Source organism: Podarcis filfolensis (assembly GCF_964270895.1).
Source record: "Podarcis filfolensis genome assembly, chromosome: 13".
Taxonomy (NCBI): Eukaryota; Metazoa; Chordata; class Lepidosauria; order Squamata; family Lacertidae; genus Podarcis; species Podarcis filfolensis.
The window spans coordinates 35,380,005-35,402,749 of record NC_139615.1 but is presented as its reverse complement, the minus strand read 5'-3'; the positions used below and the strand labels follow the sequence as shown (position 1 = coordinate 35,402,749).

Sequence of the window (22,745 nt, the reverse complement as noted above, 5' to 3'; positions counted from 1 at the left end):
CCTTGAAACCACCCACCTGTTCTGTGCATCATCATGGCCCTTTCAGATGTGTGGCTGAATGAGGCACTTTGTGCTTCTGGTGAACAATTAGAACACCTTGTACTCCTCAAAGGGGGAAAGGAAGAAGCTGAGCGAGGGTCTGAATCAGCTCAGGGGGAACCTAGCAATTGCCGTAAAAGGGGGAGAAATACAGAGTTTATGAGATACTTGCCCCAATGGCCCGCAAAACCACGGATTTCTTCAAGTGGAACCATTTGACTGGGTTTGAACATAATAAGAGCCCTGTAAGATTAGGTCAAATTAGATCACCTACTCATAGAATCATAGAATTGTGGAGTTGGAAGCAAATCCTCCAAGTGTCCCTATTTTCCAGGGGCAGTCCTGGATTTACAGAAGCCGTCCCGGTTTCTGATTTAATCCCGGAACTTTTCCACTTTTCCTTAGGATGCCCCTGTTTTCATCGGAGAAATGTTGGAGGGTATGGAGTTACATGACCTCCAAGCCAAGGAGAAACACAACTGTCTTTAGAAGACATATGAAGGCAGCCCTTTATGGCGAAGTTTTAAAATGTTCAAACGTTTTATTATGTTTTAATATATGTTGGAAGCTGCCCAGAACGGCTGGGGCAACTCACTCAAATGAGCGGGGTATAAATAATAACATTATTGTTATTCTTATTTTTCTTATTCTTCTAATTATTCTGGAATAGGACGTCCCTATTTTCATTGGGGAAAGATTGGAGGGTATGTAATTTCAATTGCACAATATTGACCTCAGTGGTGCCTTGTATGCTGAAGGCCAAGTGCATCTCTTGGGTCCCTCATTGTCCCTACTCAGCCACCCTCCTCTTGGGGATTAACAACATCCCAGATGTGTGAACAAGCTGGGGCTTGGAGGTTTAAATTTGCAGCTGATCAGCTTTGGCCTCTGCCAGCCGTAATCCCTGCATATGTGGGCATTCTGGAGCAGCTGGTGAAAAATCTGCACGAAGGTCAGCCTCGTTCTCCTTCTCAAGCCTCCATCTTGATACTCATAGGCTGAACTCAGCCCCTTTCTGTGACAGTCTGTCCTCGGCTCTTGGCAACATGTCTTCGGACGGGTCCCTTCCTTTGGAGCTGATGGGGTCCAGTGGGCTTTCCTAGCAGTGGTGGGCAGCAGCAGGAATACCCCGATCCGTATTCGGTAGTGAGCCAGCGCTTGAATTTCCCACAATGCCTTGGTACCATGTTACATGAGGGGAGCATTCTGGGAAACCAAAATGGTGCCTCATTTCCTCCGTGCTGATTGGTGGGCACAGCAGTGGGGCTGGGGCCCTGGCAGTTGCCTCAGCATGCCTTATGAGGACCTCACAGGCTATAGGGGACATGAGCCCCCACTAAAGCCCACACATTTCGTCAGGGGACCCTCAGCCAACCCTTGACCTGCCGTTTCTCCTCCTCCTCATTGTTGTTATTATTATTAATAATAACAACATGGATGATACCCAGCTCTACCTCTCTTTTAAATCAGAACCAGTGAAGGCGGTGAAGGTCCTGCGTGAGTGTCTGGAGGCGGTTGGAGGATGGATGGCGGCTAACAGATTGAGGTTGAACCCTGACAAGACAGAAGTACTGTTTTTGGGGGACAGGAGGCGGGCAGGTGTGGAGGATTCCCTGGTCCTGAATGGGGTAACTGTGCCCCTGAAGGACCAGGTGCGCAGCCTGGGAGTCATTTTGGACTCACAGCTGTCCATGGAGGCACAGGTCAAATCTGTGTCCAGGGCAGCTGTTTACCAGCTCCATCTGGTACGTAGGCTGAGACCCTACCTGCCCGCGGACTGTCTCGCCAGAGTGGTGCATGCTCTGGTTATCTCCCGCTTGGACTACTGCAATGCACTCTACGTGGGGCTACCTTTGAAGGTGACTCGGAAACTACAACTAATCCAGAATGCGGCAGCTAGACTGGTGACTGGGGGCGGCCGCCGAGACCATATAACACCAGTCTTGAAAGACCTACATTGGCTCCCAGTACGTTTCCGAGCACAATTCAAAGTGTTGGTGCTGACCTTTAAAGCCCTAAACGGCCTCGGTCCAGTATACCTGAAGGAGCGTCTCCACCCCCATCATTCTGCCCGGACGCTGAGGTCCAGCGCCGAGGGCCTTCTGGCGGTTCCCTCATTGCGAGAAGCAAAGCTACAGGGAACCAGGCAGAGGGCCTTCTCGGTAGTGGCGCCCGCCCTGTGGAACGCCCTCCCAGAAGATGTCAAAGCGATAAACAACTACCTGACATTCAGAAGACATCTTAAGGCAGCCCTGTTCAGGGAAGTTTTTAACGTGTGATATTTTACTGTATTTTTGGTTTTTATGGAAGCCGCCCAGAGTGGCTGGGGAGGCCCAGCCAGATGGGCGGGGTATAAATAATAAATTATTATTATTATTATTATTATTAAATTTTATTTATACCCCGCCCTCCCCAGCTAATACCGGGCTCAGGGCAGCTAACACCGGTATAAAAACAATTGATTGAAATACAACTTAAAAACAAGATTAAAAGACAACATTAAAATGCAGCCTCGTTTCAGTAGGAACTCAAATCAAAAACTTTTTTTGGGATGAAAACGTCAAGTTGCGTTGCTGCTTGCTTTTGTTATAAGAAAAACTGCTCCCTTTCCCTTATGGGGTATTCCAGAGTCCATATAGAGTCCTTAAGTGGGTTCCCTATCGGCAGGAGAAAACAGAGGCCCACCAGCGTATACTGAGAAGCAAAGCGGCTAGTAAGCCTGATCTTTATTCAAGGAACTCTTACAACAGAGTCCCCACTCACCGCACGCAGGAGGGAGGACAAACCCCAAACAATGGTGCGCAAGCCCTTATATAGACTTTTGAAATTGCCCACCCTGTAGCCCAAGACCAACCCTGTAAAACATCATACATACATCACAGAAGGAGGCGGTCTACAGCAGAAATCCTGTCTGCCAGGATACCTGATAATGGACACTGATGGCATTACCTGGGCAGCCTGGCCATTCTTTTGTGATGGTTAATACTTTAGTTCCTGAATCCAGGTCACAGGCTATTCATACACAAATACGCCCTTCATGGCAGGATTTGCAAGCAAAAAGACAATGGGAAGGCTTTCCCCATTTGCCTCCCTTACTGCAGAGGAATATTTGAGGTCACTGGGAGAGTCAAAATGGCTTCAGGATTGCTCTCCCATACTATTTCAGACACATGGTTCATATATTTAGATACGTGTGCATTTATGAATCTTTATTCTATATCTGAGACCTTAAAATTCTTATAACACTTCCTTGCCTTCTCTAAGTGAGTGGCAGTGCTGGGAGTGAGGAGGAGTTTGTTAAGGGCGCTGGCCGTTCTGGATCACATGGGTAAAACAAGATAGGCTGGCATTTTGATGCCAGTGGCTTCATGTGTGTGCTATTGGAGGGGGGGGGCACCCCTTCCAGAATAAACAAGCACCCTTTGGTGCATTAAAGTTCATTTACAACTTTAAAGGGCACGGAAGTACACTGTGAGGGCATCTTAACTGTTAGCAGGTGAAGCTATTGCTTGCTGTATGGAGTGCTTTGATTTCAAGGTCTGGCAACCAAAGGAGGGTAAAACAGATAAAATGGTTAGGGGTCTGTTTACCTAGACCCCCAAAGCAGGGGTCAGCAAACTTTTTCAGTAGGGGGCCGGCCCACTGTCCCTCAGACCTTGTGGGAGGCCGGACTATATTTTGAAGAAGAAAAAAATGAACATATTCCTATGTCCTACAAATAACCCAGAGATGCATTTTAAATAAAAAGGCACACTCCTCTCATGTAAAAACACGCTGATTCCTGGACCGTCCGCGGGCCGGATTTAGAAGGCGATTGGGCCAGATCTGGCCCCCGGGCCTTAGTTTGCCTACCCATGCCCTAAAGTGATTACAGGCTAAAGCCTTCCCCTGTTGATATTCCAGTCATTGCTGCCTTTTCCCTCTCTTTCATTTAGTGCCTCTCTCTGGAAGATCGAACTGAAAAAGCCTGCTCTGGTCCCCTGCCGCCCTGTTAGGCTTTCAAGGTTCCAAGCCGCTGGAACTGGAAATAGAGAGAAAGAGACCAACGAGATAAGGTATGATTGACACATCTTGCAGAAAGTGCTGCTGCTCCAGTTACAGGCCTCTCTGATCCGTTTCTTCCTCTCTGGTTTGCTCAAGTTGCCTGTTGTCCTCCAAGGCGAAAGTCCAAGGAAGCTCTTAGCTAATCACTCGACAAAGAGCTCTTTGTTATGGATTCCTCTGAAGAAATATGACTCTCTGGATCGAATGAGGAGCACTTGGTGCTGCGATCTCCATTCCGTACCAGTTCAGCTGAGGGCTTTGCAAGCGCACAGCAAAAGCCGGACCTCCACCAGGCCTTCTGGAGATGTCTCCCTTCTCCGTAGCCATCCTGTTGTCGTGCGCCCTGGTGGCTCAGGCCTCCCAGGCTTGCCCCCATCCGTGCACCTGCTATGAGTCCTCCAGTTTCGTGGACTGCCACAGCCGCCACTTGGCCCAAGTCCCCCCGGGCGTCCCTCACGACACATGGATGCTGGACTTGAGGCACAACAACTTGAGTGGTCTAGAGGGAGGCGGCTTTGATGCCCTGTGGTCCTTGAGGATTCTCCTCTTGTCCCACAATCCCATTGTGAGGATATGGCCCAATGCTTTCAGGACCCTGGGCTTTCTGGAGAAGATGGACCTCAGCCACAACCTCCTGGTCCACCTGCCGCACTACTTCTCGGATGACTTGACTTCTCTGAAGGAACTCAAGGTGTCCTACAACCACCTGGGAGCCTTGCGGTTCAACAGCTTGCAGTACCTGGAGAACTTGGAGAAGCTGGACCTGAGCCACAACCGGGTGACTTCGATCGAGAGAGGAACTTTCCGGGGCCTCTCTGGACTCAGACACCTCTACCTTCAGTCTAACAGGCTTACGGTGCTCTACAACGGCTTCTCCTTCATGCTCCAGAACCTTGAGGTCCTCCTCCTGAGCAACAACAACATCAGCGCCATTGAGCTGGAGGCTTTCATCTCCTTGCACAACATGAAGCTTCTGTCCCTGACAGGCAACCAGCTCATCCACCTCAAATTCAAGACGTTCCTGAACATCCAGACCATCAGCACCCATATCCAATTTGCAGGGAACCCGTGGATTTGCGACTGCGACCTCCAGCGTGTTTTCGGCAAGATCATGAGTGTCCGGCACCTCCACGTGGATGACTACGAGAACATCACCTGCGCCAGCCCCTGGCAGCTGGCGGGGTCACCTCTCACGTCTGTGGACAGCCAGCTGTGCGTGGCAGAGACCGCCACTGTCCTGGTTATTACTGTCACCGTCTTGGTGACGGTGATCGCTGCCATTGTCATGGCAGAGAGGAACAGGAAGAAGAACCAGGGCAAGAACTGGAATGAACCCGAAGGTCCCTTTGACTCAGATAAATGAGATGGGGTTGTGGGGGAGGGAGGGACCACTAAGTAATAGAAGTTGGCCTTCTGGTGTTCTTCAAGCTCTGTCTTACTCTCACCCATAACTCTGGGCCCTCCTATTTGCTATGAGGTTGGAGTGCTAGCCTGCTTCTCCCATTCCCACCCCCCCACCCCCCCTCGTTCCTTGCAGTCGTAGCTCTGCCCTATCTCAAGTCCTGTAAACAAATGTCAGGATGAGGCTGGCCTTGTGTGGAATCACTGCCCCATGACACTCACTTCTTCTCCTTGAGAAGGTAACTCTAGGAAATGCGTACCTCAGATGAACCTTCTCGTCTGGCCTCCCTCTGGAGTTGAGGGCCAACATTTCTGTGTCCAGGGCAGCTGTCTACCAGCTCCATCTGATGCACAGACTGAGACCCTACCTGCCTGCAGACTGTCTTGCCAGAGTGGTGCATGCTCTGGTTATCTCCTGCTTGACTACTGCAATGCGCTCTACGTCAGGCTACCTTTGAAGGTGACCCGGAAACTACAACAAATCCAGAATGCGGCAGCTAGACTGGTGACTGGGAGTGGCCACCGAGACCACATAACACTGGTCCTGAAAGACCTACATTGGCTCCCAGTATGTTTCCGAGCACAATTCAAAGTGTTGGTGCTGACCTTTAAAGCCCCAAATGGCCTCAGCCCAGTATACCTGAAGGAGCATCTCCACCCCCATCGTTCAGCCCAGACACTGGGGTCCAGCTCTGAGGGCCTTCTGGCGGTTCCCTCCCTGCGAGAAGTGAGGTTACAGGGAACCAGGCAGAGGGCCTTCTCAGTGATGGAGCCTGCCCTGTGGAATGCCCTCCTATCAGATTTCAAGGAAATAAACAACTATCTGATTTTTAGAAGACATCTGAAGGCAGCCCTGTTTAGGGGAGTTTTCAATGTTTGATGTTTTATCGTGTTTTTAATATTGTGTTGGGAACCGCCCAGAGTGACTGGGGAAACCCAGCCAGATGGGCGGGGTATAAATTAATAATAATAATAATAATAATAATAATAATAATAATAATAATAATAATACAGTCATACCTCGGGTTACAGATGCGTCAGGTTGCATTTTTTCAGGTTACGGATCACCGAAACCCGGAAGTACCGGAATGGGTTACATCTGAGTTTTGGCAGTCGTGCATGCGCAGAAACACTAACCTGCGCTTTGCACATGCACAGAAGCACCGAATCGCAACCCTCGTGTGCGCAGATGCACAGACCCATGTTGCGAATGCTGCGGGTTGCAAATGTGCATCCCGCACGGATCACGTTCACAACCCAAGCGTCCACTGTAATATTCAAGCGCTAGAATCATGTCCACAGTGGTGTGTCTCCGTGTGTCCCACAATGGTGGTGAAATGTAGATGTGGATTTTGCTTCAGCATCACCTTTGGGGAGGATTAGGCGGTGTGGACTGCACAATGCATTCTGGCTCCTGATGGGTTCTACCTGCAGCATTCTTGGATAGGGGCCATACAGGTGGTGAACTAGGAGACATTTAAAAGCATTGGGCAGGCTGACCAAGCACACCAGATCCTTGAAGGCTACACCAGGCAGAGATGCATAGGGGCCCTGCATGGGACACCTCTCTTGAGGAGGTGCAGATCTCCACCTAGGAACTCTGTGTAGCTAATAGGATGTGGCTTTATGAAACGACCTCTTCTGGGCAATAATCTCTACCTAGGCTGAAGGTATGTAGAAACCTGCCTTAGATCACTGGTCCATTTAGCCCCCCATTGTCTACTTTGACTATCAGCAGCTGTCTACGGCTTCCGGCAGCGCTCTTCTCCTGACTCTGGTACATATTGCATGCGCTCAGTGCCAGATTTACGTATAAGCTAAACAAGCTATAGCTTAGGGCTCCACTCTCTTGGGGCCCCCCAAGAAATTTAAAGGAAAAAAACCTGGATGTACATTTCCAAAATATAAGATAAAAAAAATTAAATTAAATTAAGCCTACATACAGCAACCGTGTTTTGTGTTGTGTAGGCTCCTATGATGTAAGTAATGGGCCTCCAATCATTTTATGCTAAAGCTTAATAATTATTTCACTATTAATATACTTCTTCTTTTCTTTCTTTTTTAAATATTTTATTAGTTGAATATAAGAACAACATATAATCAAATACAAGCTATATATTTCTTCTTAATTGTATTTCAGTTCAACAATTACTTTGATAAAATGCATATTTTGTTATGTGCAAATGGCTTTAGATACCTATTAGGTCCGTATATTACCATATAGCAGATATTCAACACAAAAAACAGCGACAATTTTTTGTTGACAAAGGACAGATGGACATATAAAGGTCCCCGTTACCTTCAGTAGCTTAGGGCCTCATCAAACCTAAATCCGGCCCTGCATGCACAACAACTGCTCTACCGGTGAGCTGTAGACCCATTCCTAAAGGCAGCTTCTATAATATTTATCATTTTGACCCCATAGAATCAAAGACTTGTGGAGTTGAAAGGGACCCCAAGGATCATCTAGTCCAACCCCCTGCAATGCAGGAATACCCAGCTTTCCCATACAGGGATCGAACCTGCAACCTTAGCGTCGTCAGCACCAACTGAGCTACCCAGACCCATGTACAATGTTTCCTCATTGGGCAATATCCCTCGCTGTCGTGATGTGTGATGAGAAGAGCCCTGGCGAATCAGAACAAAGGCCCGCCTCCTCCACCCTCCTGTTCTCACAGTAGCCAACCAGGTGCCTAGAAAGAAGCTCACTCCCGATGAGCCCCAGCAAGTGATATTCAGATGCACACCATCTCTGGACTAGGAACCCTTGATAGCACTTATTCTCCATTAGTTTGCCCAATCCGCCTTTGGGTTGGCAGAAATCACTACACCGTTTGGTAGCAAATTCCAGAGTTTAACTAAGTTCTGTGTGAAGAAGTACTTACTTTCATCTTTCCTTAAGCATTCAGCTTTGCTGGATGACTTCTGGTTCTACTATTATGAGAGGGGGACAGTTGGGTTATCTGTATCCACTTGATCTAATATTCCCTCTAGGGCAGGGGTAGGCAAAATCTGGCCCAATCACCTTTTAAATCCGGCCTGTGGATGGTCCAGGAATCAGCGTGTTTTTACATGAGTACAACGTGTCCTTTTCAAAATGCATCTCTGGGTTATTTGTGGGGCCTGCCTGGTGTTTTTACATGAGTAGAATGTGTGCTTTTATTTAAAATGCATCTTTGGGTTATTTGTGGGGCATAGGAATTCGTTCATTTTTTTCTTCTTCAAAATATAGTCCGGCCCCCCATAAGGTCTGAGGAACAGTGGACCGGGCCCCCTGCTGAAAGTTTGCTGACCCCTGCTCTAGGGTGTCCCCTCCCCCCAAAAAAGTAACCTTCAATTAACTTATCCCCTCTTGCCCCAATATACACAAATCCACCTTGGGTTCTCTTCCAGTCTCCAGGTTGGTGATTTCCATTTGGTTGTATTAATATACTGCCCTAGCGCAGGAATTAAATATTTGAAAACTGATGGTGTTTCTCATTTGCTGGTTTCTTTTCCATAGGATCCATTATTTATGATGTCTTTATTGATCCCTCAGCTTTAAGAAGGTGAGGGTAGCCAATGGGTCTCAAACCCTGGGTGGGTTAGGTATTTGACACTGCACATGAAGACAGGCTCCGGCGGATTGTGTGGATGAGACCGAGGGTGGGTGGGTCCAACGGCCAAGAAGAATAAATAAATAATTGGCATGCAGACCAGGAGGATTAAGTCATCATCCCTGCTGTGATATAAGTGGTGGTACAGTGGTACCTTGGTTCTCAAACTTAATCCGTCCCGGAAGTCCGTTCCAAAACCAAAGTGTTCCAAAACCAAGGCATGCTTTCTCATAGAAAGCAGGGCTGTCTTAAGCATATGCGGCACCGGGGTGCAAATATCCGCCCAGCGCCCCCTCTCTGTTGCCCAGTCCCAGGCACGCAGGAGGGCAGAGTCGGCTGCCCGCCTCAGTGTCTCGCTGGCTCGGTTGCCCTCGAACTCGCAGTGCAGAGCTGCCCACAGCAGAAGAGCCTGCCACAGCGCTCTGACCAATGGGCGGGCTCTTCCCCAGACTCAACTCTCAGGCCTGGTGCCCCTGAGAGCCCAGCGCCTGGGTGCCCCACACCCCTAGCACCTATGGGTAAGATGGCCCTGATAGAAAGTGAAATATACTCAGAGTCGCAAAGTGATTTCATGCTCTTTATTCAGCTCATAGTGGTGAGGAGGAATGAATGAATGTCCCCTCAAAGTATCTGCTTTGTATACATTATTTACACAATGGGCTGCACATGATTGGCTAATTCCGGAATTCTACTGTAAGCCAATCAGGTTGTGGATTCACTTCTATCTGGAGCATGATTGGGTGGTTCCTGCCAACCAATCATACTGCTGCATTGTTCTAGGACCAATCAGACTGCTGCATTCTGAATCCTATTGTTCTAGGACCAATCAGACTGCTGCCTTTTGGATCCTATTGTTCTAGGACCAATCAGACTGCTGCAGTTTGGATCCTATTCCACTCAGTACATAACTGAAAGTAAGGCAAAACAGATTAATCTGTTCCAGGCTTTTAAAAACAACCCCTAAAACAGCAATTCAACATGAATTTTACTATCTAATGAGGACATTGATCCATAAAATGAAAGCAATAATCAATGTACTGTGCTATAAAACAAATAAGACAGTGTTGTATTTTTTTCTTACCCACACTGATGATAGTCATTGTTTGGATGGGTGTGTGTGTGTGTGTGTGTGGCTTTTATCCATTTCCGCAGTCACACAATCAATCAATCAGTAGGTGAACTGGGTTCCACACAGTCACAAAAACAAATTAACCGAAAAAGCCTTAGAAACAAAAACACAAAATAAATAGCAAAAACAAAAACACCAACCTGAATCCATTCCGGAAGTCCATTTGACTTCCGAAATGTTCAAAAACCAAGGTGCAGCTTCTGATTGCTGCAGGTGCCCCCGAAACAATAGCCAACAACTGCATTGGACGTTCGGCTTCTGAAAAACGTTCGAAAACCGAAACACTTACTTCCGGGTTTTCGGCGTTTGGGAACCAAGGCGTTTGTGAACCAAGGTACCACTGTACCTCTCCCTGATCCCATTGGGAGCTGCCTTTAGCATCCTAAAACACATGCTAAGCAGCGACCATCACGAATGATCATAGGTGGGGACAGCTCCTCCCATTATTCAAGCCCTTCATGCGATCTAGATTGGGGATGGACAGAAGACAGATGGCAATCTGCTGGTGGATCTCTGAGTGATTTGAAATACACGCACAGGGATTTTTGACTCTGAATTGTTAAAACATTGTTCCTAAACCTCAGCTACCTCGCGGGAGATTTTGGAGAGATGAAACGGCTAAGGAGAAAATCCAGAGTAGGGTCCCTAAGACAGTTGAATGGCATATTATACACCTGCTTCCAGCATCTTCTGCAGCCAAGCTGGAGCCAAACGTATTGCTCCTCTTTCTTTTGGAACCATACCAGTGAGAAACTTTTGCATCTTTTGGAGGCTCTCTGCATGTTTTGGAACTGTGGTCATGCATAGGGTCTAAAACAGCGAATGTCTTTTGCATCTGATTCTGTCCAGGGTGCTAGGAAAACACGAAGCAGACCTTGCAAGTCTGAGGTCTGCTCTGCAATAGAGGCACCCACTAAAAAGCAGGCACAATTCCTCATCTTATCCCGTTCATGTTTCCATAAGCCCACATTTTCACACCAGATGCTGTTTCTCTGCAGGGACTGCAGCGGGAACACAACTGCTGCTACGATTTCCTGGATCTATTTTGCCCCTGTTCCTGATTTGGAAAATGAACATCAAATGTACTGCTGGAGAACTGATTTTTTAAAAAAGAAAATGAAAATAATGAAAATACTATCTCATGCCCCAAGCCAATGTCGTTATTCTAGTCAAGTGCTCATTTCCATTGCCCGGAGACTCTGAAGTGCATCTTCAAGTCAGCACAATTCAAAATACATTCTGCGATTAATTTGAGAGACCCAGGCAATTGCCCTTTTTTTTGTACATCAGGCAGCTTCCTCCAGCCAAGCTGCAATTATCCGTCGAAAGAGCTCAGATGCCCCCATTCAATCTTCTGCCTTCTGATTGGAAATGTGAAGTGAGGTTACGCAAAGGCAGCTGGAGTTGCCAGCAGGCCCTGCCTCTTTTCTTAAGCTCTGCTCATGCTTGCAAACATACAAAGGAGAAATGACACCTAAAAGGCTAACAGATCTATTGTGGAGTAAGCCAGGGATAGGGACCTGCTAGCCTCTGGTGAAGAGTCGCAAGTGTCTCCCTCTCCTGCTGCGACAAACTCTCCTCTCCCCTGGTCTCCCAGAACAAGAAGAGGCATGAAAAGGGTGGAGGATAGGTTGGCTGCATGTAGACGTAATCTCAGATTGCTTGGAAAAAGCCCTGGAGAGGAGGGGACTTAGATGGCTGTGGGGAGGCAGGGATAATAATAATAATAATAATAATAATAATAATAATAATAATGGTAAATTTTATTTATACCCCGCCCTCCCTGGCCAGAGCCGGGCTCAGGGCGGCTAACACCAATAAAATCACAGTAAAAACATAATAGGGGAAAAAGAGAAGGGGGGGGAACAATTTAAAATAAAGGTTAAAATGCAATTTAAAATGCAGCCTCATTTTAAAATAGCCGATAAATCAAGACCATAAGGGGAGGGAAACATAAGGGTCAGACCGAGTCCAAGCCAAAGGCCAGACGGAACAGCTCTGTCTTGCAGGCCCTGCGGAAAGATGTCAAGTCCCGCAGGGCCCTAGTCTCTTGTGACAGAGCGTTCCACCACGTCGGGGCCAGTGCTGAAAAGGCCCTGGCCCTAGTTGAAACCAATCTAACCTCCTTGAGGCTCAGGACCACCAACGTGTTGTTATTTGTGGACCTTAAGGTCCTCCGTGGGGCATACCAGGAGAGGCGGTCCCGTAGGTACGTGCTCGCATAGGGCTTTAAAGGTCAAAACCAGCACCTTAAACCTGATCCTGTACTCCACCGGGAGCCAGTGCAGTTGGTAAAGCACTGGATGAATGTGATCCAGTGATCCTTTTCGTCTTGGCAACTGATTTTAATGGCGTAAGACCTGCCAGAGATGAGTTGCTGTGCTCATTAGACCCTCCTGTGTAGATTGTGTTTTTGTGGGATGTGATCCATGAGAAGCAGTCAAGTGCAACATTCCTTGTAATGCTAGAAAAGACATGCGAGGGAATGTTTGGTCCAGCCAGTCGAAACTTCCTGTTTCTCCTGGCTGGAGCATCCTTCCTTTTGCATGTGATAGAAGGTGGGCATGACCTAACCTGTTCAGGTAACAAAAGGACGAGTCACACAGCACCCCTCCCTTCTTTTTTTGACTTCCTTCTTCGTTTGACCAGCTTTTAGCTAGGACTGCTCTGCTAGCTCTCAGCTAGCAGAAGCACCGGGATTATTCCCCCATATGGGGTAGATCCACATCTACATATTTGTAACTAAGTCTGCCTTTCAGAATCCAACTGTGAACTGATGTGAGTAAACTTCTTTTATTGACTTCCAATAAGATTGTGGCGTCTTTATTCTTTTAAGAGGGATTCAAGGGAACTTAGCAGGAACCTACAATTCAATCTGAGACAGACTGAATTGTGTAACAGTGAGAGGCTCACACGAGCCTGCAACCAGCTATCTGCTGTGCATGTAAAAAGGGGAATGTAACTCTGCTACATAAAGGAACTGTGTCTCCACACATTTCCTCTCAGTTCAGTTCAGCTTTCCCCTTCACAGCAAGAAATGATGGCGCAGTAGGCTGCTGCCCAGGCCTTGAAGATGGCCAGCATCTCTCTCATTTTTTTAAATCCCTTAGCCTTGTCTACAACACCAGTGTTTTATTACCGGTATTTTTCTTCTTATCATCCCAGAGGGATCATCCCTGGCCCATCTTTGCTGGGAGGGTGGAGCGGTTCTCTAGCTTCCCGCTCGTCATTCCAGGGCCCCTTCTCTCAGAACTCCCTCTCCTTTGCTTCCTAATGCCTCCCTAGATATTTCCATAGCACATTCTGTACTGTACAAAATGTGGCCAGACATATTTGCCAGAGCAACTGCCTTAATGGGTGGATATTGCATTCAAATATATATATATATATAAATTCAATTCCAGTCTTGTTTCTTTTTCTTTTTCTAAATGCTCAGGGAAGCTGTACCTCAAAGGCAAATATTGTGTTAGTGGATGTGTCGGTTCTTCTGACAGCTTTCTCAGCTTACATTTTCATCGCCTGAAGGTGCAGTATTTATCTTCTGCAGTTGTGGTTTGCTGTCACCAGAGGGCGCACTTTACCAACTATTCCTCCTCCGTCCTTTCTTTTTCCTGTGATGGGGAACGCAGCTAATGGGAGCATCTGTACAATTGCACCTGTGTAGGGAAACGTTGACAGCTATATGTGGGGGTCAATGCTGTAAGATCTGGACTCCCTCCATGCAGACTGAAGGTGTAAATAGGTGAATGATGAACCCTATTTCTTACAGCTATGAGAATCTCCGCCGTGTCTTGAATTTAGAGAAGCTTTTAATGTTTGATGCTTTACTGTATTTTAATATTTTGTTGGAAGCCGCCCAGAGTGGCCGGGGAAGCCCAGCCAGATGGGTGGGGTATAAATTTATTATAAATTTATTATTATAAATTTATTATTATTATTGCACAGACCCTGGAACCCCCTGGGCTCTTTCCACTGCTCAGTGGAGAGAGGGGGAGGCACCCAATTTTTGTAACTTTTAAAATTTTCCTTCTGATTCTGTGATTCTAATTTTTGTTGGTGGGGGGTGGGCAGAGTGAGCTGTCCTCGTTTTTTAAAATCAGCTCTTTTCTGCTTTGAGAAGTGGCATGTGCCCCCCACCCCTCTTTCAATTCCCAAACAGCTTTCCCTGACCAAACAGTGGTAGTGATGGCAGCAGCCGAGGAGTGCTTTGCAGAAGGAACTTGTCGACCCGAGACGTTTCGCAAAGGCCTGTTGGATTTCTGCATGCTTTCCTCCCCCCCCCCCCACAGTTGACGTCATGCAGGCGCGCACCCCCCCCCCCCCGATTTTCTCAGGCTGCTTGGCTGCAGGCTTTAACCTCTCAACATCTCACCTTCAAAGCTAGGCCTTCTGGTCTCTTGAGGCCATTGAGGTACTTGGATTGCCTCTTGCTTTTTGGTAAGATCTCCCTGTTGGCTTTGAGGGCTGCCTGTTTATTAAGATGGGGGCAAGACTTTTTGTCTGCGGAAGGGCAGGAGATTACATACTTAGCAGACTGCGCCATCATCTGTAGCTTTGGGGGAAAATGGAGTTGGGAATGGATTCAGAAAAAAATTAATGCAGGCAGTACAGAAGAACCCCCAAAGTACATGAAAGCAATCTCTCTCCTCATCTTCTCCAGGAGTTCAAAGCACACTCTTATTTATTATGTATTTAGCAAGGCAGGGACTGCGTACACAATGTCTATCTTAAAACAGCTTGGTTATTCTTTCTCTCAATCAGATGGAAACTGGTTTTGGGGAGTGGGGAGGAACCGTCAAAAGGCAGTGCGTCATATGAAGCAACAGGCTGGATACAGGATAGATCTGGATTGTGGTGAGTATCTTATGTGCACCGCTTATGAAACCAGTTGCAGAAGAGCATGGGATGCAGATTAAACGGGAATGTGTGCACAGCCAGTGTGACATTCCCTTTCTCTTCTTGCCCCACCCCCCCAGCACCAGAACCAGTTCAAAAGGCTGGGTGTGATTGTTTTGTGTCCACTTCCTATTGTATTTATTTTACTTGATTCATCACACTTTTGTATATCCCATCTTTCCTCCAGGGGACCTCAAGGTGGCATATATATAGCAGACTCTCCCAAGTGCCCCTATTTTGCAGGGACAGTCCCGGATTTACAGAAACCGTCCCAGTTTCTGATTTGATCTCAGAATGCCCTGCTTTTCCTTGGGATGAAAGGTGAGTTGGTGGGTACGGAGTTATGCAACCCCTCAGCCAAGGAGATAAGTAGCTACACAACCTTTAGAAGATGTCTGAAGGCAGCTCTGCATAGGGAAGTTTTTTAATGTTTAATATTTTACTATGTTTTCATATGAGTTGGAAGCTGCCCAGAATGGCTTGAATACCTTCTGTAAAACAGTCCCCTAACTAAACTGAAAGGCCATCTTACTGGTGAGGAAGTTTGAGTTTAGTGTTGTGCAGAATTTTCTCAATGTTTTATAGGGTTTTGAAATATATATATATATATATATATATATATATATATATATATATATAAAAATAAAATGCCATGGCTGGAGTCCAACAACAAATGAAGAGCCACAAGTCTCCAACTTTGGCTGTGCACATGCCAAACCTTTAAATCACATTGCGCCCCCCCCCGCCAAATAATCCTGTGAGCTGTGGTTTACCCCCACAGAGCTGTAATTCCCAGCATGCTTAACAAACCACAGCTCCCAGGATTTTGGGGGACAACCATGGGCTTTAAATGTATCACGTGGCTGTGACCATTGGCTGTGTACATGGCATACATTTAAAGCACCCCCTCAAGGATTCTGGGAACTGTAGCTAAGGGTTCTGGGCATTGTCTTACTTAAGGCCTCTGTGATGGGTAAACTAGAGTTCCCAGGGCTCCTTGGTGGAAAGGGAATGCGCTTTAAACATATGGTGTGTATTCAGTCTTTGTGGTTTGAAAAAAACAAACCTCACCTCTCCCCCTCTCTTTAAAATAAAGAAGTGACGTCCTTAGATGAAAAAAACCTCGTGTGGTACCTTACCAACGAACAGATTTATTATGAGATAATCCTTTACGGCATAAGCCACAATAAATCTGTTACTCTTTATGATGCTGCAAGGCTTGGTTTATAGTATGTGCTTTTTGCTGCAGACTAATGCAGCTAGCCCTCTGGAAGTTGTCACAATGGACAACGGAGAGCAGGTGGGAAATATCGTCCTGGCATCTGGTTGTATTAGCAGCTGCTGAGGTCTGGATGGAAAAATATCCCTATATTCCTTGCATCAAGTGCAGGGATGCTTCGTTCCATGTTGTAACACAGGGGCGAGCAACCTTTCCCCATCAAAGACTGCATTCCCTTGCAGGGGGAATTGTGTGTGTGTGTGTGTGTGTGTGTGTGCGTGTGTGTGTTTGTGTGTCCCAGAGACAAGTGTCCTGGATTAGCTATGTAAAGAACATCTTGCTTCTGTTTCCAGGATGGCTACCTCAGATTAAAATTCCCATGCCTAAGCAGGTCTAGTTGAGCAACACTGCTAGCCAAAGGGTTTGTATTTATTTTGATTTATAGTATATTCAGTACCTCAAGGACTGCCTCTTTCCATATGAACCTACCTGGACCCTGAGATCATCTTCTGAGGCCCTCCTTCGTGTGCCTCCTCCTCGAGAGGTACGGAGGGCGGCAACACGAGAACGGGGCCTTCTCTGTAGTGGCTCCCCCTCTGTGGAATGCTCTCCCCAGGGAAGTTCGCCTGGCGCCTTCATTATACACTTTTAGGTGCCAGGCAAAAACGCTCCTTTTTAACCAGGCCTTCAGTTGACCTGATCAACACCATATACCCTTTAAAACGTGGCTCTTTCTTGAGGGGGGCGGGGCGGGGCGTGTTATTTGATTATTGTTTTTATTTTGATTTTACATATTGTGATCTTTTCTGTGAACCGCCCTGAGACCTCCGGGTACAGGGCGGTATATAATTTCAATAAATGAAGAACGGGAAACTAAGAAAAAAAGAAAAGAAAAAGGGGGCGTCTTTACCTTTAGAGATTTCACCTAGAGGTAAAGTTAAAAAAGCAAAATCTGGGGTTCATCCGTTGGAAATAGCATCCTGGTGGAATTTCCGAAAAGCAGTACAGAATTTCCTTCCTGAGAAAGGGCAGGTAATCAATTTAATGATGATGTGGATGATATTGTTATATATTGGGGGGGGGGGTTGATTAAGAAACAACAGAGGGCTACTGGCAATACAGTGGTACCTCGGGTTAAGTACTTAATTCATTCCGGAGGTCCGTTCTTAACCTGAAACTGTTCTTAACCTGAAGCACCACTTTAGCTAATGGGGCCTCCTGCTGCCGCCGCGCCGCCGGAGCACAATTTCTGCTCTCATCCTGAAGCAAAGTTCTTAACCTGAAGCACTATTTCTGGGTTAGCAGAGCTGTAACCTGAAGCGTATGTAAGCCGAGGTACCACTGTACAGGCGAACTGTCCTCCCCACTTGCCCTGGGGTGTGAACAGGGACACGGAGTTTGGAAGGCTGACAGCATAACTGGGTGACAAGAAAAGGGAGTATTTTAGCAGGGCATTCTGGGAAGAAGAAAGGCTGGGATCCATCTTCTGCAGGGTAGCTGGGAGAGATACCTGGGACCCCATGGCTGCACTGCTGTGGGGCACAAACCCCTCTTGAAACATCCATGTTGTAAGACCTGGACTCCCTTCACGCAGACTGAAGGTGTAAATAAGTGAATAAATCATATTTCTTAAAGCTACGACAGTCTCTGCCGTGTCTCAATTCTCCAAAGGAACACAGACCCCAGGTGAGTGCCTGGAACCCCCAGGGCTTTTGCCACTGCTTGGCAGAGAGAGGGGGAGGCACCCAACTTTTGTAACAATATTTTAGATAAGGACATGCTTTTGCTTTGTAAAGTGCGCAGTCGCCTCTCGCCCTCACTTCAACCTCTCATTTTCGTTAGCCTCCCCCATTCTCCCTTTTCAGTTCCACCACCAAAATTCACACTCGGGCAAGAAGACCTTTATTTAGGAGGACCAACCACAAAATAGGGAGCGAGCTTTCAAGTTCTCCAGAAACCCTTCATTGGGAGAGATGCTACGCAAAGCAGTCAAATGAGCAGGGAAAGAGAAGAAGAGGAGACGTATTATTGGCTTAGCCCCAAGTTTTCTGCACCTAGATTCAGTCTTAAGATGGCAAGCTTGGTTGGATTAACCTTTTCTAGGTGTTGCAAGACACAAAGAGGCAATGGGAGAACCACCCAGTTTCTGATAATTCTAAATCCAGCAGTTACCCTGTCTCTGGCTTTAAAAGCGAAACACACTGTCTCCGTCTAAGGCAGAGAATTGAGCTGGTGGAGAGGAGCATGGCAGTCTTCCTATGAGCAAAGCCGGAGATTTATTTCAGGCGATAAAGTCAAGTGAAGCTAAATTTGGTAGCGTTACCTAGTGGCTGGAGGGCACGTGGTTCTCGACAAGTTCCCCTTGAGGTGGTATTAAAACCATATTCATTCCACTGTAGCTCTTGTTTCTAAACAGCTAGATTCAATAATCTTCAAGGCACATAAAAACAAAGGAAGCCATGTTGGTCTGTAATAATCCCCCCCCCTTTAGATTGTTCTGTGCTTTTCGACATACACCTGTGGATCATGTTCATTTAATCCCTGTGTGTACAATGGCTGCACGTATCAGCTAAAGCAAGATGTGTGTCTGTCAGAGGCAGGGCCTTATCGGTAGTGGTGCCTCATGCAGCACAGCAGCAGTTCTCTGTGGGTTCCTGAGAGGCTCCCGAGGGGTGTGGCTGGTGCGTAGCTTCTTTAAAAAGCCCATAATGCAGGCCCTTTTGTGTTGCTTCATAGGTGTTCAAGGACACGCTGCAGTTGCTTGAGAGAGCAGCCCTCTGTACATACTCAGAGGTACCCTTGTTATAGAACAATTGCTTCTTTAAAGGGGCAAGTCAGAGGAAATGGTACTAAACAGGCATGCTTTAGAAAGGAAAAGAAAACAGAAGACCCAACAGTATCTTCAAGAGATTTTTTTTTCCACATAGCTCTCTGTGTGTGGTTGTTATTTTAAAATTCCTGTTTAAATTGGACTGCCATTGCTAGCGCATGGGCATAGCTCAGGAGGTCTTCACAGTAGTAACCCGAGAAATCCAGGAGTTTTAAATGAAAACTGCAGCTCATTTAGGCTCCCGCTCCCGTTTAGGACAGGTGTCCCGAATTCATTTTCCGCAGCTTGGCAGGCAAATTCTCATGATCTAACGTCGCTCCCAAGGTGAGCAAGGTTTGAGGCCTTTGTTGGAGTTCGAGGTTCCCGGTGGAGCGAGCCAGCAGCTCCGATTTGGTTTTGAAGGCTGCCGACATCAGCTTCTCGCCCCCGTCTTCGGTGCCGCAGACGGAGGTGATCTGCTGGATCTTGAGCAGATCTCCCGTGCTACATGCTTTCTCCACGTTGCTGGAGCAGAGGCTGAGGACCCCTCTGTGGAGCTCCCGTTTGCCGGAGCAGATTTTCTGGAATTTGCTGGGGAGCCTGTTGCCTTTTTCTTCGAAAAAATCGAGGCAGTCGAGGGAGGAGATCTTTTCCCTCCGGCTTCTGTTGCTCCCTGTCGGGGTGTTCAAAGGCGAAGGGAGAGAGAGGTTTTCTTCCTGCTCCTTCACGCTGTAGGGGGGAGTGGGGACTTCAAACGTTCCGTGGAACTGAGAGTAATCCACGCGGAAGAAACCATCTTCCAGCGACATCACAGGGAGGAACCGGTGGCCCCAGAGAACTTCATCTTCTGTGTAGGAGGTCCTGGCTTGGCAAGTCATCCCTAAGAGACCAAGAGAATAATAACAATAATTATTATTTATTATTTATACCCTGCCCATCTGGCTGAGTTTCCCCAGCCACTCTGGGCGGCTCCCAATCAAGTGTTAAAAACAGTGCAGCGTTAAATATTAAAAACTTCCCTGAATAGGGCTGCCTTCAGATGTCTTTTAAAGATAGCTGCTTATTTCCTTCACATCTGAAGGGAGGGCGTTCCACAGGGTGGGCGCCACTACCGAGAAGGCCCTCTGTCTGGTTCCCTGTAACCTCACTTCTCACAATGAGGGAACCGCCAGAAGGCCCTCGGCGCTGGACCTCAGTGTCCGGGCTGAATGATGGGGGTGGAGACTCTCCTTCAGGTATACAGGACCGAGGCCGTTTAGGGCTTTAAAGGTCAGCAAAAACACTTTGAATTGTGCTCGGAAACGTACTTGGAGCCAATGCAGATGTCCCAGGACCAGTGTTATGTGGTCCCGGCGGCCACTCCCAGTCACCAGTCTAGCTGCTGCATTCTGGATTAATTGCAGTTTCCGGGTCACCTTCAAAGGTAGCCCCACGTAGAGCGCGTTGCAGTAGTCCAAGCGGGAGATAACCAGAGCATGCACCACTCTGGTGAGACAGTCCGCGGGCAGGTAGGGTCTCAGCCTGCGTACCAGATGGAGCTGGTAGACAGCTGCCCTGGACACAGAATTAACCTGCACCTCCATGGACAGCTGTGAGTCCAAAATGACTCCCAGGCTGCGCACCTGGTCCTTCGGGGGCACAGTTACCCCATTCAGGACCAGGGAATCCCCCACACCCTCCCGTCCTCTGTCCCCCCAAAACAGTACTTCTGTCTTGTCAGAATTCAACCTCAATGCAATCACAGGATCAGTGTGGCTTGATTTTCAAAGTATGGTGCCATGGGAAAATGCTATTTCCCCAGATCCCCAGCCCACCCCTGTGCTGGACAGCTCCTTTAATTCTTCCTACCTGAAGTATCTATCGATAATAATGATACTACTACTAATAATAAAATTTTATTTATACCCCACCCTCCCTGGCCAGAGCCAGGCTCTGGGCGGCTAACACCAATAAAATCACACTAAAAACATAATAGGGGAAAAAGAGGGGGGGAACCAATTTGAAATACAGGTTAAAATGCAATTTAAAATGCAGCCTCATTTTAAAGTAGCTGATAAATCAAGACCATAAGGGGTGGGAAACATAAGGGTCAGACCGAGTCCAAGCCAAAGGCCAGGTGGAACAGCTCTGTCTTGCAGGCCCTGCAGAAAGATGTCAAGTCCCGCAGGGCCCTAGTCTCTTGTGACAGAGCGTTCCACCACGTCGGGGCCAGTGCTGAAAAGGCCCTGGCCCTAGTTGAAACCAATCTAACCTCCTTGAGGCTCAGGACCTCCAAAGTGTTGTTGTTTGTGGACCTTAAGGTCCTCCCCGGGGCATACAAGGAGAGGTGGTTCCGTAGGTACATGGGTCCTAGGCTGCGTAGGGCTTTAAAGGTCAAAACCAGCACCTTAAACCTGACCCTGTACTCCACTGGGAGCCAGTGCAGTTGGTAAAGCACTGGATGAATGCGATCCCGTGGCAAAGACCCCATAAGGAGCCTCGCCGCGGCATTCTGCACCTGCTGGAGTTTCTGGGTCAGCTTCAAGGGCAGCCCCGCGTAGAGCGAGTTACAATAATTAAGCCTGGAGGTGACCGTCACATGGATCACTGTGGCCAGATCAGGGTGAGAAAGGTAAGGGACCAACTGCTTAATATGGCAGAGATGAAAAAATGCCACCTTTGCTGTGGCTGCAGCCTGCGCCTCCATGGAAAGAGAGGTGTCGATTAATTTCTTGACCCCCCCAACCTCCAATTTTGGGGGTCTTCGGCATGGAGCCTGCCCTTGTAACCAAGAAGAGATGGGGCAAGCAAACTGCAAACTCTTGCACGTTGTCCTTTGTTACCTGGGCAGGTAAGGTCACGCCCACCTCTAGTCACATGCGAAGGAAGTATGTCCCAGCCAGGAGGAAACAGGAAGTTTTCGACTGGCTGGACCAAACATTCCCCTGCATGTCCACTCTAGGAAAACAAGGAATGTTGTACTTGACTGCTACTTATGTATCACATCCCACACCCCTTCCTTCCTAGGGTCAGCTAAACCCATGTGTGAACGCCACTCTTACAAGGGGCATTTGGGCAGCAGCATCTGTGATGGGATGGTGAGCTGCTTGTGCGTAAAATCCTGATCCCTCAGAGTTTGGCTAAGTTCCCAAACCTCTGTCTGTGATGGAGCTCCTTAAGCATGGCTCCATCAATCGCTCGTTGAATCGGACAGTGGGCGTTTACGGAACTTCTTCCAGCATAAAAGCTCCTTAACGGAAACGCGTCTTCTGGACTCTCGGCGTGACAGTTTCCGCCGAGGAGTGGGTGTCCCTACGGGAGGTCCTGAAACCTCCCCACTGTTCTCGCTTGAAGTGTCTCTGAGCCCTCCCTCCGACTCACTTTCCCTTGGAACTCCACTTCTCCCCCTGCTGGTCCCCTCCTCCGCTGAGTGGTCTCTCTCACCCTCCATGAGCCCTTTCACCTCCTTCGTCTCAGATGACAGTTCCCTGACATCCACCTCCCCTCCAGGGCCCCCTTCACCCCCTTCCCTCCCCTCCTCTGCGGGAGGCGAGGGAGCAAAACCCCTGAAGGAACCTCCCTCATCTTCCGAAGTTTCGAACACTTCCCTCCACCTTTTGCTGTTTCCGGTTT

General features: G+C 47.8%; 2 protein-coding genes and 1 long non-coding RNA gene across 3 annotated transcripts in view; 1 reads left to right on the top strand and 2 right to left on the bottom strand.

The window, feature by feature from the left end:
- Positions 1–6,233, top strand: part of LOC310747967 (uncharacterized protein) — a 176,968-nt gene extending 170,735 nt beyond the window's left edge. Inside the window, exons 2-3 of the mRNA XM_083583440.1 lie at positions 3,850–4,094; positions 4,180–6,233. Of these exons, the coding sequence (XP_083439566.1) occupies positions 4,388–5,446 (1,059 nt within the window). The 5' untranslated portion in view covers positions 3,850–4,094; positions 4,180–4,387 and the 3' untranslated portion in view covers positions 5,447–6,233. The remainder of the gene's footprint in view (positions 1–3,849; positions 4,095–4,179) is intronic.
- A 6,592-nt stretch (positions 6,234–12,825) lies between these two features.
- LOC310748254 overlaps positions 12,826–22,745 on the bottom strand; it is a 90,692-nt gene continuing 80,772 nt past the window's right edge. Inside the window, exon 2 of the long non-coding RNA XR_014541252.1 lies at positions 12,826–13,195. This is a non-coding gene — a long non-coding RNA (uncharacterized lncRNA). The remainder of the gene's footprint in view (positions 13,196–22,745) is intronic.
- Positions 18,204–22,745, bottom strand: part of LOC310747861 (G protein-activated inward rectifier potassium channel 1-like) — a 35,972-nt gene continuing 31,430 nt past the window's right edge. Inside the window, exon 3 of the mRNA XM_083583178.1 lies at positions 18,204–20,013. Within this exon, the coding sequence (XP_083439304.1) occupies positions 19,406–20,013 (608 nt within the window). The 3' untranslated portion in view covers positions 18,204–19,405. The remainder of the gene's footprint in view (positions 20,014–22,745) is intronic.